The following is a 16,142-nucleotide window of genomic DNA, read 5'->3' as shown; positions in this document are numbered from 1 at the left end:
TTACAGAGCGCGGAGTGCTCCCCTCCCTCTCGTTTTCCCCACTTCCCCGGCTCATGTCACTCCGCAGAGCAGGATCAGGTTGCTTTTGCATTGTGATTCTTGGCATGAGCCCCTTTCGGATTCGTATAGCTGTTCTGTGAGTACGGCAGCCAGTAGGAACAAAGCACATAAGAACACATTAAACTAACATTCAGCACGCAAAGCCCAAATAATTTACTATATGCTACCCTGCCTAGTAAAGGGAATAGTGTAGCAGGCTTACCCTTTTAATTTCCTTTCTCACTTTTGTCTATAGAAGTCTATACTGTAACTTCCTTAAAAAGCATTTATATTTACTCTATAGTCATTCTTAGGCTGTTTGTTTTTATGCAGTATTTCTTGCAGTAATAATCATCTCCTGTGCTTTGCTTGACACCATCACTAAACAGAGACGTACTGTTGTATCTGATTAGAATTTTAACTGTAGAAATATAACCTTTCCCACTGCATTGTGCTCTTACAGTGGTAAAATGATCCCTGTTGTCCTGCTGCCTGATAGTTCTCTTTTTTTAAAAACCTACAGCAAGCAGCGTTACAGACGTACAAAATATAGATCAAAAAACGTGTATACTGATGACCAGCTATCCCTTCAGGGATGAAAAATGCCAATTTGCCATTCTTTCCATGTCATATATTAACACAGTAGAGTTCCAATTAAAATATTAATCACTTAGGAGTAAGAAATATTACAGGACTGACACATAATATTAGAAGAAAAACAAATGTAAAAGAAGGTTCAAATATAGATAATCTAGTTGTTACAGCTGCTCAAAATGACAAGAACTTTGGATGCAGAAGTTTGCAATAAACTTCAGAATCCATCTAAGTGTATGTACCTCCTACAAATATGCTTGTCATATTCATAGAGAATATACTTTATTAGAAGAAAATCATGGCACTGAAAAAAACAGAAGAGTTTTTTGGATGTATACTATATGAAAGAGCTATCTGCTTGAAAGCTTATCCAGTCTGTCTGTATCATCCAGTCTAGTAAGAGACACTGCTTCTCCTTGTCCTGTCAGATCCTTACACCACTGTGAGTACAGTAATCCCTAAAATGCTTGCACAAATTACAGCCTTACTTGGGATTCTACACAGTTCACAGGCTAGCATGGGCTTTATCAATTGCTGGGCAGATAAAACAGGTTACTGAAGGCAGATGTTTCCTGCTCTTCATTAAGACTCTGGGGGCCCCTAATTCTGGCAATGGCATTAGGCTCGGAGCTGAAAACTATGTTTGCGTATACTCCAATATATTGTGTGGTGCGGTTTTTAACACCGCTTGTTGGAAAAACAGTTTATAGACTGTAGACAGAGTAAATGAGATAAAGTTTTGAAGTTCCATATCCCATTCTGAGCTGATTATAGTAATCTGAACAGTGAATGAGCCAACAGGAAATGCAGTTAGTAAACAAAAATCATTTATGTTCCACCACAATTGCGTATAGTCATCTTATGACAGAGTTAGGAAACACAATCTCTGAAAATTATTAATTTCACAGAAAAATTAGAATTCTGGTTAGCTCTGAGTGTATTATGTATAATTATGTAACATTCCTATTGTTTTCATATAGGAAACAATTCTGAAGTAATGACCTATGAAACATACTGTTGCTCATGAATAGAAGTCAAACTATTTAAAAAATATGCTAGTAAAATGCTGTATTGCTTCTGGAATACAGTTGCTTTCAGAAAAACATTCTACAGCAGAAGTTTTTCTGATATATCATAGAACAATTTATTGAGGACTAGTTAAGCCAGTTAGTTTTCCCATGTGGGAGCTGAGCCTGCTGGGCAGGTGTTGTTATACAGCGAACACGTTTAACAGCAGAGAATAACCATGCCTCTGTGTGTTTCTTGCAGCTTCATGACGAGTTAGAAAAGGGCGAGAAGGAAAGCGCAGAGCTGCAGGAGTTTGCCAATGCCATCTTACAGCAGATAGCGGATCACTGCCCTGACATCCTGGAGCAAGTCGTCAATGCACTCGAGGAGTCATCATGACCTCAGCCACTAGCCCCACTGGAGCAGCACACCAGTGGCAAAGCCCAGTCAGTCCAAGGAGCCATGAGAATGGAGAGGAATGTGAAAGACAGAAAATGGAATAGAAACTTCTGGTGCACCTTTTACAAAGAAAACAAAAGCAAAAAAAAAACCTCTAAAAACTATGTGCTCTACAAGCTCTCTAGGTTCTTCCAGTCTATGATTAATCAGTCATGTTTGCATTCATCTTCTCACTGCCTTTCTACTTTAGAATTCGATTCCCCATTGACTTTGTTGATGGTGACTTTTGGATACAGCTAAGTAGAGCTATTCCAACTCTACTGAGCAAAGAAGAGGGGATCCACTGAATACAAGCAGCTCTAGTTCTCCATGAGGTTGCAGAAGGATAGCCCTTGCCTTTCATTCATTTATTGCTTCTTTCTTTTTTCTTTCTTTCTTTCTCTTTCTTTCCTTTTTTTTTTTTTTTTTTATAAAAGCTAAGAGCCTGAATTTTACAGTGCTAAAACCAAACCTGAGTGTGCTCTGATTATGGCTCATGACTGGCCAGCATCAGCTAGCTAGCTCAGGTCTTGCTGCCTGTCAATGTTTCTTACGTTCTTAAATAACAGAGAGAGGAAAGGAAAGTTTCCCTATTTGTTCCTGTTAGTCATTTCATCTAGCAGCTGGGAAACAAGGTAGGCATACTGGTACTTTCTGTTTACTTAACTTTGATTTTTGTTGTTCACTGATCTGACTCTGAAGTGCTGAGTGGGGCATTTTTTCAGGTAACTGTTTTCATCTGTTGATTTCTTAGGTTTTTTAGCTGAGGTTTCTCATCATAGGTCTGTTCTAAGTCCTTATTTTATAGAGAGCTCTCTCCCTTCAAGCAGGTGTGGTCAACAGGTCAGCTCCCAATTTTAACTTGTATTGTTTGTCCATTGCCAATTTTTCAGGCCATAGCTTTGCGAACACTAGCTGCCATCAGAATAGTCTAAGGTGTTTTGTAAATGAGAAAATTGTGTCATTTAGCTTGAAAGTATAATTTTAAAGCTAAGTTAGGTAAATCGGTAACATAGTTCTTACTATAATTATAATTTAATTTATTTTGGTTTAGCTTAGGTTGACGAGGAATGAGTTTGAGTTCAGAGCAATAACCCATTCTTATAAAGAGGAGCATCTCTGCTGGAGTTGGCACCCAGCTGAGTAGATAGGTATAAAATCACAGCTTTAGTTAAACCTGTGCAATTCTTAAATGTATATGAGAGGCCTTAGTCTGGTTCCCATCCATCTTTGACACTTGTTAAAGCCCCTGCTGATAGGTAATACGACCTGAAACAGCAGGTCAGTTTGTCATTGTGGTAGCAAGTCAGAATCCTATTTTATGAGTAGGACTTGGGTGTTCTTTCTTGGACTATGCATTAATGGGGAGACACGTTTTTTCCTGGCTACCAGTGGTTATGTGTGTCTGGGGGCATCTGCAGGACAGAACCCTTTAACACGTTCCCATGTGCTCCTTAAAGGAGTTGTTCCCCTTTAGCATTCTCATATTACTTAAGAGAATGAGGGGAGGATGAAAGGAGACCAAATATCAACACAGCAGTGGAAGAAATCTTGGTTTTCTAGTCACTAGCTAATTATGAATCCTCTCAGTAAACCTCCCATTCAGAGCCTGCAGTTTAATTCCATATGACTGACTACATTTTGAGCTTAATCACTAAACTGTTATGCTAAGGAAAATGTTCCAAGCCCTTTCAGGAAAACTTCATTTCTTAGGTCTTTCAAATCCACAGCACAGCTCCCCTGTAGGTCTTTCACACCTCATTTTTATCTTTAGAATAAAGACCAATTGCTTCCAATAGAAAGGAGATCAGCAAGAGTTTGAGTAAGAGAAGATGTATTCTGTCTTTTTTTCAAACAAGCACTGAAAATTGGGCAAAACTGAAACCTTATATACATGTAGACTCTATTGAAAACTAACTGATTTAAAATAAATCACATCCCAATTCATTTTGTTGTAATGATTCAGCAGAAGGAACTGGATCCATAACCGTGGTGTCCACTAGGAAGAAATATGTAAGTCTCCAAAGAAGAGGTGATTCACACCTTTTCCATGTTTTGAACTGCCAGTGCTTTGCAAATCAAAACGGTGTCTGAAGCTTTTTTTGTCACGGATGAGGAGTGTAATGGGAACCTGAATGCGTGCAATGGGGGAACACCGGAAGGCATGTAGACAGTGACTGTACATACCACTGAGCCGTGCCTCATCCCAGAACCACCCCTTTGGTCCCATTATTTGAGTCAGCACGTTTCGATAGGAGTTGTTGTTTTGAAATCTTTCCTCTTGCTTTTTCTTTGTCACCCCTAATTACTCACTCAAGGAATTTAATGCCGCCTGTAAAAGCATCAGAGCCATCAGCCTAACATCATCGTGCCACCACTCTTGACTATCTCATTAACTTATATGGTCAAATCTCCAGCTGCCCTGGTTCCCTGCTGTAAAACAATCCCTCCTCTGTGAGAAGCTGTGGAATTTCCCTTATCGATGGTTCAAATGACTCCTGCTTGTAAACCTCTTACTGAGATGTCCCTTGATAGCTTTTCTGCTGCAGGCAGGGACAGGGGGAGGGGATGGGAATGAGGGGTGGTCACTTCAGGCTGTCATTTCAATTCCCTTGGTTTCCTGCGTTGCCCACACATCACAGGACAGTGCTAGTTCTTCTGCATCTTTAACTCAGCCTGTGGCTGCGTTTCTTAGCTTTGAAAGTGCCCAAGCCAAAGGCACGGTGCTGTCCCGACAGCATCTGCAGGATCCATGCGTCGGCAGCCAGGTGAATCCCACTGTTTACACATCTCTCTGCCTCTTCCCTGGGAGGATTTGTCAAGCCTGGCTAGTTTTCACACTGGCCATTTGGTCTTTTATCTCCCAGCCACACACCTGCTGTTCCTCCCATCTGGATTGTTGGGCCTTTGCAATTTTTCTTGTTAGCCGCTGTTATCTTCTAGGTCTTCTAGGCTTCCCATCTTAAACATTGATCTTAGACCTCAGTAAAGTGCTTTCGGGGAGAGAGCAGATCTCATTTAGGAACAGACTTGATCCGACTTGATCTCTATTGAACTATTTCAGGTAATCTCTCTGATCCTGTGTTGACAGAGATCTTGTCATGGTGAATAGCTTGAGGAACTATGTGATTTGGGAGGTACTGCCGCCCACGATTTAATGCTGAATGTGACCAGTGAAAGCTTTTTCTTTTTGCTTGTATGGAGTGCCACACCATTTGGCCTTAGGGCAACGAAGGGATTTTGTTACCATAATCCATCATGAAATTGCTTATCGGGCACATGGCAGAAGGGCCATGTGTGCACATACTGCAATGCTCATCCAGTTGCCCAACCCACCACTGCTCTTTTTAAATCTTATACCCAAGTGGCAGCAGCCAGGCAGATGTAGACAGTTTCCTAGCACAGCGGTCCTGCAACGCAGCAGCTCTAGGAAATCAGGGGCCCTTCCCAGGGAGCCTGGGGAAACTTGCTTTTTCTTCTCCTGTCGAATGAAGTTCTGTTTGCTACGGGAGCTGTGAAAGTTTTAATTGCTTTAATATTACTTTTTTTTCTTGCAAGCTGTCATTTGTAGAGAAACTAAGAGATATAAGGACTTAAGGAGCTGTCTGTCGAAAATTAAATAGGTCATTTTACTTGGGTTTGGGCTAAAAAATAACTCAAGCCTGAAGCCCAAGTATAGTGTAAAAGCTGACACCCCGACCATGCTTGTTCATGGTATCCACGAGTCCAAGTACATATTTTCCTCTGAATCCAGCCTCATGTAAAACACTAAAAGGACATTGCAACACTAGAATTGAAGAGTGAGGACGTGAGCACTGTTTGCAATTGGAAGAAGAATTGCCTGGTGTGCTCCCAAATGAAGCTCTAAGCTTCTAGTGTTCTCTCTCTTGTTTTGACTGCCTTTAACCAGTTTTCCCTCTAGAAAATGCCCCTTTGGAGTATCCGATTTTTGCCAAGCCTGAGGGAGAGAAGGTGAAGGTCTGATGTGATGCACAAAACTGTGTGCCGTTTCTGGTTGCACGGCTGGAATATCCCTTCTCTAGTAAATTTTCTGGTACTTTGGGGCTCTCAGTATTTTGCACAAGGGAGCATTAATGTCATAAATCTTGTAGACATAACCCTGTTTTTTGAACAAAAGGGCACCTCTTCATTTGCCCTGTAATTCCCACCCATTCTGCTGCTGGTGCTCAATTTGTTGGGAAATTTCTACATCTGATAAAGGTTGACAGGGTTGAGTCCCCACTCCTGTACTAATTGCCGATCTTTGCCACTGAAGGGGTCTTTACAGAGGATGTAGAGAGTCACACACTGATACCATTTTAAAGCAAAAATTTCACTACGTAAGTAATGCATATATTCCTCAAATGACTCCGATGAAATGCAAAAGAGAAATAGTACAATCAAGGCACCTGATACTTAAAGGAAGCCTCTACTCGGCTCAGCACTCACACTGAGAGAGGGAACCGGAGAGGACGCAGAAGGCTGTGGATAACTAACACTGCCCCAGCGAAGTCGGCGGGGTGGGAGGGTTGGGCACGGGGCATCGTGGGGCATCGCGCCTGGCAAGGCCAACTCTGCTAACCCCTCTTGTCAGCGTGGTGAGGAAAAGGAGTGTCGGGGGGGGCAGGGGTTAAACAAAATAATGTTTTTAATTGTTTTTTCCACATAAATGGAAGGAACCTTACGCAACAGCAGATCCTTCTGAACAAAATGGCTGTGTCCGCTGACTATTTTTAAAAAAAAAAAAAGAAAAACTGTTTCAAAACTTTTTAGTGTCAAAAGCATAAACACAGAAATCCTGACTTTTTCCAGTGTGTGTGGTGAGTGCTGTAACCCTGTCATCAGTATCTCTCCTGACTTTTTCAGGGGTGTTCTTTCCTGTTTTGTTTTCTGCTTGTCGATATTGTCTGTGTGGTCCTAAGGCTGGGGCAGTTACCAACAATGTGTGTCTGTTGTCGGATTAAAAAAAGATAGTAGTAGAACTGAAAAAGATGTGTTTTAAAAAAATATATAAAAATAAATTTCATCAAAAGGAATTCAAGTAGAGAAGCAACAAAGCCATGACTCCTCCTCTCGGGATTGTACGGAAAAGGATTTGTGGGCTTATAATTGTAACCAGTTGCCTTTCACAGGCTTTTGAGGTCCAAGGCAGCTTGGCCTCTTAGGAAATGTTACAAACCCTGTATAAATTCCTGCTTTCCCAGGTTTATACTGTACACGTGTAATACAGAAATGGGCAGAATGAAACAGTATTTTGGAAATCAATCTTTTCCGGTAATGGTTATCAACACCATGTGTCCCTTAAGATAGGAACCACTGGTGTAAATGGGCCAAATGCTTTGGCCAAATTTTCCCTGTCTTCTCAATGGCACCTGTCAATACCAGGGACACGTGCAAGCGCAGATCGGCTGGTGCAGGTAGTCGTGTGTAGGTCTATTATCAAAATTGGATTTCTTTGCAGCTGGTATTGGTCACATAGCCACAGCAGGCTATGGTACAGCAAAGGACTAGCAGCCGCCTTCTGCTGCGGTTGCGTCAAAGACTTGCACTGCTTAAAAGGCACAATGTGAGGTTAATCTGGCACCTAATGTAAACAGAAAAAACCAAATTGCTTTACCTATGAGACTAGGTAAAGAATTCCATTAAATGAGCATATTTTTTGTATCAAACTTACTGTATGCTGTTTGTCCCCGTTTTGCACTTCTAGTTCGGATCTTGAAAAATACAAGTCAATCAGTTTTGCTTTGAAGTAGATATTTCCACTTTAGGTTCTCAGCGCTTTGGTGGCGTTTTTTGTTCAAAACATTGTTTTTCTATTTGGAAACTGGCAAAAAAATGGATCTATCAGTCACATGTACTCTTTCTTTGTTATAAAATGTGGTTATCTAAAAGCCAAATTTGAAGCCAAATTTTATGAGTAGACATTGTTCCTTTAAGCTACCCCATCTTCGCAGCTCTCTGTGGACGTGGCCAAGTCTCTGTCCTCCCCGCCTGCCCAGGGACAGCTACGTTTGGCCCTTACTGACAAGCTCATTACAGTATATCTGGGGAGGCTTTAGTGGCAAACGTTAAGATGCTGAAGGAGGATGACTCAAACGGGACCATGAGCAGGGGAATAATTTCTGTGCTAGCCCAACATGCTGCTCCAAGCCCACTAAAACAGTATATTGCCGTTTCCCTCCAAGACAGTAAATGAGGAGAGCCGCACACCAGGTTCACAAATCGTTTGTGGTGTTAAAAAAAAAATCTGTGGGAAGCTCCATCCACTCCACAGACACGGATCCCTCATTTGCTTTGGAAGAGACGTGTTGCACTTTAGCAGAGGCAGAGACAGGCTTTGGGGATGGGATCTAGTGTACTTGAATTCCTTTTTTGAAATAACAGCAGCGGGAGACATTGATGTCTGTGATGCAAGTGCGCACGCTGCCTTCAACTTGTATGTGTTTTATTGCTGGAGTCATGTTACTGACAGGATAATGAAATTGCAAAGAAAATGTGTTATATTCAACTTTGCCTTGATAATATAAACACTTTGTTCATTTTTTTTCTTCTTTTTTTATTCACAGACTAAGTTCATCAGGAAATTATAAAATTATTTAAAAATTCTGTGCCGTGTCTTCATTTCAGTGAATTTCTCTGTGTCTTGCTCAGTGTCCTCTCCTGCGTGCCCAGGATCGGAGGGCAGGTAGGAGGGCCGAGCGGCTGCGTGGCAGTTCCCGGAGACCAGGCTTGAGGTCCCATTTGCTGCCCACCCGCACCACTGGAACGACCCCACCGGGGGTCTCGGCTGCACCACGTGCCTGGCGGTGCTGATGGGCATAGGTGGGGCTGCCTACAAGGTGAAGGTGAGGGACTGACGGTCACAGGCATGTCCCACTTACCCCGGGACCTCACAGGTCAGGTAAGTGGAGATACAGCAACTGCGTTTACAGTCAGCTGTTTCTTTTGCCTCTCTCCTGCCTGTTTTCCAAGTAAATGTGACTTAAACGTTGTCAGGATCACGACTTACAGAGTAATGCACCTGGAAGGCCTTGCTGTGCAAAGGCCGGCGAGACCGTCCTGCAGCGCGTGCTCGTGGTGAGACCCAGCCGCGGGTCCCGTCCCCACGGGAGCGGAGAAGAGTCACCGCTTCGTGACACAGGACGAGCCACGGCCCCCTGCCACGCTGGGGGAAAGGGGCGCTACCCGGCGTCGGGGCCCAGCCGCATTTTGAGGACACGGGGAATTGCCTGAGTAATGTCACTATAAAAATCTCATTTTTCTGGCGTTTTTAACTGTTCTAAAGAGAATAGCATTGCAACACGGGGTCCCACTGGTAGAACAATGTCCGTGTTAAACACACTTCACCAGATTCTCCGCAGCTATCCTGAAGCCCTGGCAGAGCAGACCTCCCCAAGTCAGGACGCTTCCTAACCAACTTCTCTCTCAAAGCCTCTCCGTTTCTTTCTCATTTTGTTTATCTCTGCGGCCGATTTTTCTCTGGGCTTTCTTGCTGGCCTTGTCACTTCTGCTTTCTGTAGATTTATCATTTCAAGGGGCTCTTAAGATCCCGACTCGCTGTTTCCGTACGAGTGACTTCATGTGTGACAGGAACAGGCATCCTGATCTCAGTGCCTGGACATTCCCCTCCCTCTGCTAATTGGGTTTCAATCACTTGGGCTTCAATCAGGCACGTAAAGCAGCGTGTGGAAAAAGGATATGCGGGGATTAAGGGTCTCGTGAGCTTTGAAAGGACGAGTCCATCGGCCTTTTGGTTCCCAGTCTGTTTTATGTTCGCTTGAGCGTCTTTGGCTGAGAAGGGGATTCGTGATTCCCGTCAGGCCAGGGTGTGCCTCACTTGTGCAGCGCAGTCCAGATCAGCTGAATGAAACCACATGCCACATAAATTTAACCGATTACTGTACAACAGGGTATCCGTCAGTCTGAAAGTGCTACAAATGCCATTTCTGAATGGCTTGTCCTTTCAAAAGAGGAGGACAAGTGAAAGGCAAGAGTCGCAGCCACCGCCAGCAGGAGAGCACATCTGCAGGGAGAGCAGCACATCTGCAGGCAGAGCCGAGCTGCCGCAGCCCACGCCGGCTCTGGCTGCTTGGTGTGTTGCACCGCTGTATCCCCGCAGGCTGACTCATATTTTGGATGGCCCATAACAATAACACTGTTTGCACTACAAAGCGAAGATGCCAGATCCCTTTTGTGCATTATCGGGTTACATTTTATGCGTCGTGCAGTAAAACACAACAAGGCATCTGAATAAAATTGTGCGTGTTGACTGCTGCTACTGTGACACAGAACAGGCAAGGCAGCAGTGGAAATGGCAAATGGTCAGCCCTGGGATCAAACACACAAATTTAAAACATTTTCCTTTGCATATATTGCAAAGATAGGTTCATAGGGGTGTGCGGACCCCCTGTGTTACCCAGGCTCCTGATCAAACGTGGGCCGTCTGCAGTATTCTAGCCATGATGTCTTTGTAAAACCTGCTTTTCTAAATTACAGCAGTCAGGGAAACTGCTGAAACCACATCAGCGATCCACTGGGCAGAGCAATGTATTTAGGATCTCCTGTTTCTGACAGGATCTGCTGCACTTAGGCTGCACAGATGCCTTCTGCTTATGTGGATTGGTGCTGTAGGGACACATCAGCTGTACCACTCAGGATTACCCAAAACGCTAATTACGAACTAATTGCCTGTGCTAATGAAGTGATCTGCACATGACTAGTGACCTTTAGACTGGGACTTTGAGATATCCAGTAGCCACTCTTCTTACTAGGCTTCAGGATGTTTAGAAATCTTGGGCAAATGGCCAAAGTCCTCTTTTTTTACTGTCTTCAAAAATCCTCAAACTCAAGAAAGGGCATGTGCCCTGGAAAACTAAATGTATTGCAGCTGTATGTAAAAATTAATTGCAAACAATTTTTTTGCTTATCAAGCAGAGCCGTACACCTTGTCTTAGTAGACTTTATTTCTGAATATACTGATGATGTATTATAAAATGTAAGTGGAACAGCTGGGACCAGCTTGGGTGTAGCCGTGGGGTTACAGCAAGCAAAATTCTCTGCGTGTAGGCTTTAAATCAGCTGGTTTTAAGTACACAATCCTTAGCTTTCCCCAATGGTTACAATTGCAAACATTAAAACTGTTCTAAATGAATAACCAAGAAGTTAAATATTTAGGCCCAGGTTCTGCAGCCTGTTTCTGTGAAGATGTCACTTACTTCAGCAGGAATTCCGCTCCAGGAACGTCTATGGACACAAACCTTGTGACAAGGCAAGTTAAGAACCATCTGGTTTATTTATGTATTGGGAAAAAGGATGGTTGCTGCTGTAGCTCAAAACCCCTCCTAGAAGGATTTTTGTTCAGCTTGAGTAAACCCTTCATTTTCTGTAAGGGCGCACCATTTTGGGGAACCACAAGTCTTGGAATGTATATGAACACTCTTAAACTCTCTTATATAATGCATAGAAACTGTTTTTAGCTTTAAACAGTATATCGTCTTGTAGCCCAATGTATTGAAGTGCACGTCTGCATATATCTCTATGTGACTGTGCCCATCTGTGTGATAATATATAAATATATACAGCTGCACACTGAAAACTGTGTTTCAAGAATACTAAGCTTGCAATGCCAAAGGTCTGGAAATTAGAAAATGTACATGACTTCATGCCTAATACGTCCATGATGCAATTTTCAATGATGTATTTATGTAACTATTTTTTTGCTGGACCTTTCCTTCATTAAGTGTGCAGGATGAATTGATTTCTTCAAATCAGTAATTGCATAAGCCCTAGCATTGCTGCCATCCATGCTTCTTCCAAGACCACCAGTACTCTGCTGCAACCCTCTCGTCACTTTGATTCTGTAAATTATCCCTCACATTAGTGACCGCTTAGACATCAAGAGGGCTGCTCCTAAAGAGAAAGAATTGCCTCAAAGTCCTTCCATATTTTTCAAGAGACACAAGCTCATATCTGCTCTAACATGACTCTAAAATGAGGTAAATCCTGACATATGGGAAGACCCAGACCTCAAATTCCACAGCCCACAAGTGCCCGGAGTGGGGGATTTGGTCTAGCACAGCATATATACACATAATCCACATCCAGAGCTAAATTTGGGTTCATCTCTTCCATCTGTACATGTGTTCCTTTGTCTAGGTCGACAAGAAAAATCTTGTTATTCCAGGGATGTGTGCGTCAAGCACCTATTTGTGTACTCAGCTCAGTTTAGTTTTGCAAGCATAAAAATGCAATCGAATTCCCTTAACCATACACCTGCATTTGCCCAAACCTTCAGTTTGTTTCCGTGCTTGTCCCCCTCTCTTGACAGAGGTATCTGACCCTTCTCTACAAAACATCTGCCAAAGGTGCTTAAGGCCGCAAAGCACCTGCAATTCAACACTGCTTGTGAGCAGACCTCCGCTTCTACCTTCACACCGGCACCACACTGACACCCGCTTGTGCTGTTGCTCCCTGGGCATGCCGGCACTTCCCCATGCGATGCATCTTTGAACTTTAATTGCCCCCACTTATTTCTAATGGGTTTGATAGTGGAAATCATCATCTAGCAAAGATGACTCTGGTTTCTTCAGACGCACAGCTGGTCATTAACTATGATCAGACACCATACGCAGCTAAGACTGCCTGAGGCTCGTTAGGGAGTCAAAGAGTGAGAGGAAGATGTGGTTTGACACTAAAATGGAGATAGTGATGTGCTTCCTCTAGTCTTCCTTATTGTCCGCAAAACGCATTGCCTTTCTCAGCCAGGTCATTCCTGGCAGCAGCACAAGTCTCCCACAAGGTCCTGTTTAAAATATTTGAGACTCCACCTGACAGCCAGAGAGACTGACATCACAGAAGGGGCACATGTTTGCAGATGCTTGTAGACTGCAGTTGCTAAGAACTGCAAGATGCTATGTCGGATACTTAATGACCTGGAGGAGATGTCAAATACATGCACTTGGGATTTAAAGACTAAGTGCAAAGTGCAGAAGGAGGCAAGTTTGATTTCAGCATCTCATTTTTTGGTCCCCATGTGACTTCAATCAGCAGTTCATGCCATTCTTCTATTAATTAATTAATTTAGTATTAACAGTTACTATTGGTATTTTGGTGGTGGTGGTGATTAAAGTTTGAGAAAGCGAAGGGTGCGACTCTTAAGGTTATTCTGAACTATTGCCACTTTTGCTGATATCCTTCATTGCTGTAAAGTAGCATATCTTGGCTTCAGGTATGTTTTCCCAACCCAAGTGGTAACTGTCAGGTTGTTTTCAGAGGGAGCTGGGGCTCAGCAGCAGCCAGAGCACGAGCAGCCGGGGAGCTCTGTAGGGCCGTGGCACCCACCAAAGCCAAGGAAGCTCAGCTGTTTGTAGGGAAGGTGCTTTATGCATTGCTTATCGTGGATAAGATCAAACATGCAAGTACAATAAAACTGTCACTTCACCTGGTCCAGGCAGCTTACAACCTGAGCGTTATCAGCAATTGCTTGATATTAAATGTTGAGTGTCTCTTGGAGACACTTTTAGCCCAAGCAGAAAACACCATGGTTTTTACCAGAAACTGTAAAACTGCCCTTATTTCTCCTCCTAGGAAACGTGGCTTTGTGTTAGGTTACTGTGGGTGGGGATCAATGTAAGGTTCTGGCCAAAGGCAGTTGGTGGCTGCCTTTGCCAGTGCCGTACAGAGCATACCCAGTGCAGGCTGGGCTTGTCAAAGGCTGATGTTGAGTAGAAACTGGGAGTTAGATCGCTTAGTTCTCCTGCAGTACCAGAAATGGGTGTCTTCTTGCTGCTTTCTCACCTGATCTGATGCAGAGGCAAAAAAACCTGCAGTACTGAGTGGCTTTTTCTGTACAATTTGGACGCTGCTGAGGAATTTATTTGGGGGACTAATCTCTTATGCATAAATCCAGCAGAATGATGCTTGTCCTGAATATCCTCTTTTCTCCTTTTTTTTTTTTTTTTTTAACTTTTTTAGCAGAATGCAGCTGAAGTGGTAACAAAGATATTAACGGGTTTGTGCAGAGCTTGGCTCTGTTTCCAAGATGTCCTCTTCACTGTGCCTGGCACGACTGCTGAATACTTGTGTTTTTACAGACTCTCGGGGCTCCAGAGATGTAAAATGAACCAGGATAACTGGGAATTCATGCTGTTATCTTGATTGTCTGCATAAGAGGAGGCCCTACAACAGGGGATTGTATGGAAAACCAAGAATCTCCACTGAGGATGATGTATGACTGTGGCAAGGTCTTTCTACTACTCAGCAAGGAAGGAGAGGACAATGGTAGCTGGCAGCTACTGTTTCAGCTGACATACTTGACTTAGATGTGCACTGGGCTAAGAGCATGCATACTGCCAATTGCTAAAGCTCAGCTAACTTGCAGCAATTTGTTAAGCGGTGGCAACTTGATGGCTTGCATTGTCTCTTCAGAAGACAAACTAGCAAAATGCTTTAAGGCAACAGCGCCCAATTTTTCACTACTGTCAACTTTCTGTGTGTCTCAGAAAGCAGCACTCATTTTTGTTATCTTTATTTTTTTAATTAAAAACTGTTACACACAAGGGTTTTGCTGGTTACTTTGGATGGCCTGCAAAGTTATCCAACGGGCATGGCAAGCGCAAGAACCTCTGCCCCAAAGCACATGGTGCTGCTCGTCCTTCAAGAGAAGATGGTGGGAACTAAGTTGCTCAATCCACTCTGGCTTCTGCAAACTCCTTTGTGACAATTTCTAATACAATACTGTAAGGTCCCTATTTTTCCTGCCCCAATGACATGAGAAATGCGAAACACTGGTTTGAGCACAGATAAAAGAAACTCCTTCCCCTTGTGCATTTAGGCCAGCATTCAAATCCTCCATCACCATGATGACATTGCACACCACAAACTGTGCTTCCTACCAGTGCCCTGCGAAGGGTCCTCTCCTGTTACTTTGGCAGCAACATGACACCTTGAATCCAGAATGGATCCCTCACTAGACCCAGGGCAGGAGAGGTACAAGAGCCTGGAGGAACCCTGAGGAAATCACAAAACTGGGATTTGTCAGCAAAATATAACAGCTTCCATCAGGAATCCGTGTCCGCAGCCGTCCCTGGGGTGGCAGGGAGGGATTAATGTCTTCAAACACACACTCTGTTTGTAACCCACAGTTCCTCGTGAGCTCGAGCCCGGTGTGCCAGGGAGAGAAAGCGGCTGCTGGCTTCGCACGGAGCTGCAGGAACGAGCACTTTGCCAAACTTTGGATGTCAGCGATGTAGTGCATCTAACGCACCACCAGTCCTTACAGTCTCCCCCGAGCAGCCCAAGTTAGGCACAATGACTTCAAGGTGACAGTGAAAAGCTGCTCCTCGCCCTTATAGTTGGACGCTTTAATTTGATCCCTTTGTTAATGAAGTGATGACTCTTGAAAACAAGAGTGGTAACACAATTATTTATGCTCATCTGTCAGAAGAGTAGATCAAAGCTATCTATACAGCTGCAGGCAAATATCACCATGGATGACCCAGAGGCTTCCTTTGTGCAAAGTGACAGACCGGAGCATGACTTCATTGGGAAACCAGTCTTAGATCCATACAGCAAAGTCACCCAGCCTAACGCTGACCCAGAGCTTCCTCTGCATTTACTTACAGCTGAGTAGTGACAGGGGTTAGAGACGATGACGCCAACTTTCCCTGTTTTTGTTTTTCTGGTAAGAGACCTTATTCAGCACAACAGTATCGCTTATGCTCATCATTACGTGCGCAATCTTAAGATGATATCTCGGCAAGTTCAGACGCGACGGAGGCCTTTGGGTTGTGTCGCTGCGAGGTGTGTTGCAGCCTGGCACTGTGCAGCGAGGGTGTCGTGGATCATTTGGGAACCTCTGTGGATGTGCGAGGAGTCAGTGGTGTAGCAATCACTTCATGCCCAGTTTGGAGCCAAACCTGACCAGATCCCTGCCGTCCGGGTGTCTCGAAGCACATCCTCACCGTAGCACTGACACCATTAACTATTAACATCTTCTCAACAAGGAAGGGCTAAGGAAATGGAAGAAAAGATAAGGAGCAAATCAACCAAAACCAATGTTGAAG

The 16,142-nt window shown here is 43.7% G+C and overlaps 2 protein-coding genes across 10 annotated transcripts in view; one reads left to right on the top strand and one right to left on the bottom strand.

Moving 5' to 3' along the window:
* ERC1 (ELKS/RAB6-interacting/CAST family member 1) overlaps window positions 1-8,685 on the top strand; it is a 305,485-nt gene extending 296,800 nt beyond the window's left edge. For 8 of the 9 annotated variants that reach the window (XM_049822647.1, XM_049822646.1, XM_049822644.1 and 5 more), the window contains one exon: window positions 1,903-8,685. In XM_049822647.1, the coding sequence (XP_049678604.1) occupies window positions 1,903-2,040 (138 nt within the window). In that variant the 3' untranslated portion in view covers window positions 2,041-8,685. The remainder of the gene's footprint in view (window positions 1-1,902) is intronic. The other variant, XM_049822653.1, reaches the window with a different exon arrangement.
* Window positions 1-16,142, bottom strand: part of FBXL14 (F-box and leucine rich repeat protein 14) — a 91,784-nt gene that overhangs the window by 28,180 nt on the left and 47,462 nt on the right. The window lies entirely within an intron of this gene.

The sequence above is a fragment of the Accipiter gentilis genome, chromosome 18 (genome assembly GCF_929443795.1).
Source record: "Accipiter gentilis chromosome 18, bAccGen1.1, whole genome shotgun sequence".
Lineage (NCBI taxonomy): Eukaryota > Metazoa > Chordata > Aves > Accipitriformes > Accipitridae > Astur > Astur gentilis.
The sequence above is the reverse complement of the archived record's forward strand: the minus strand, read 5'-3'. Positions and strand labels throughout refer to the sequence as shown.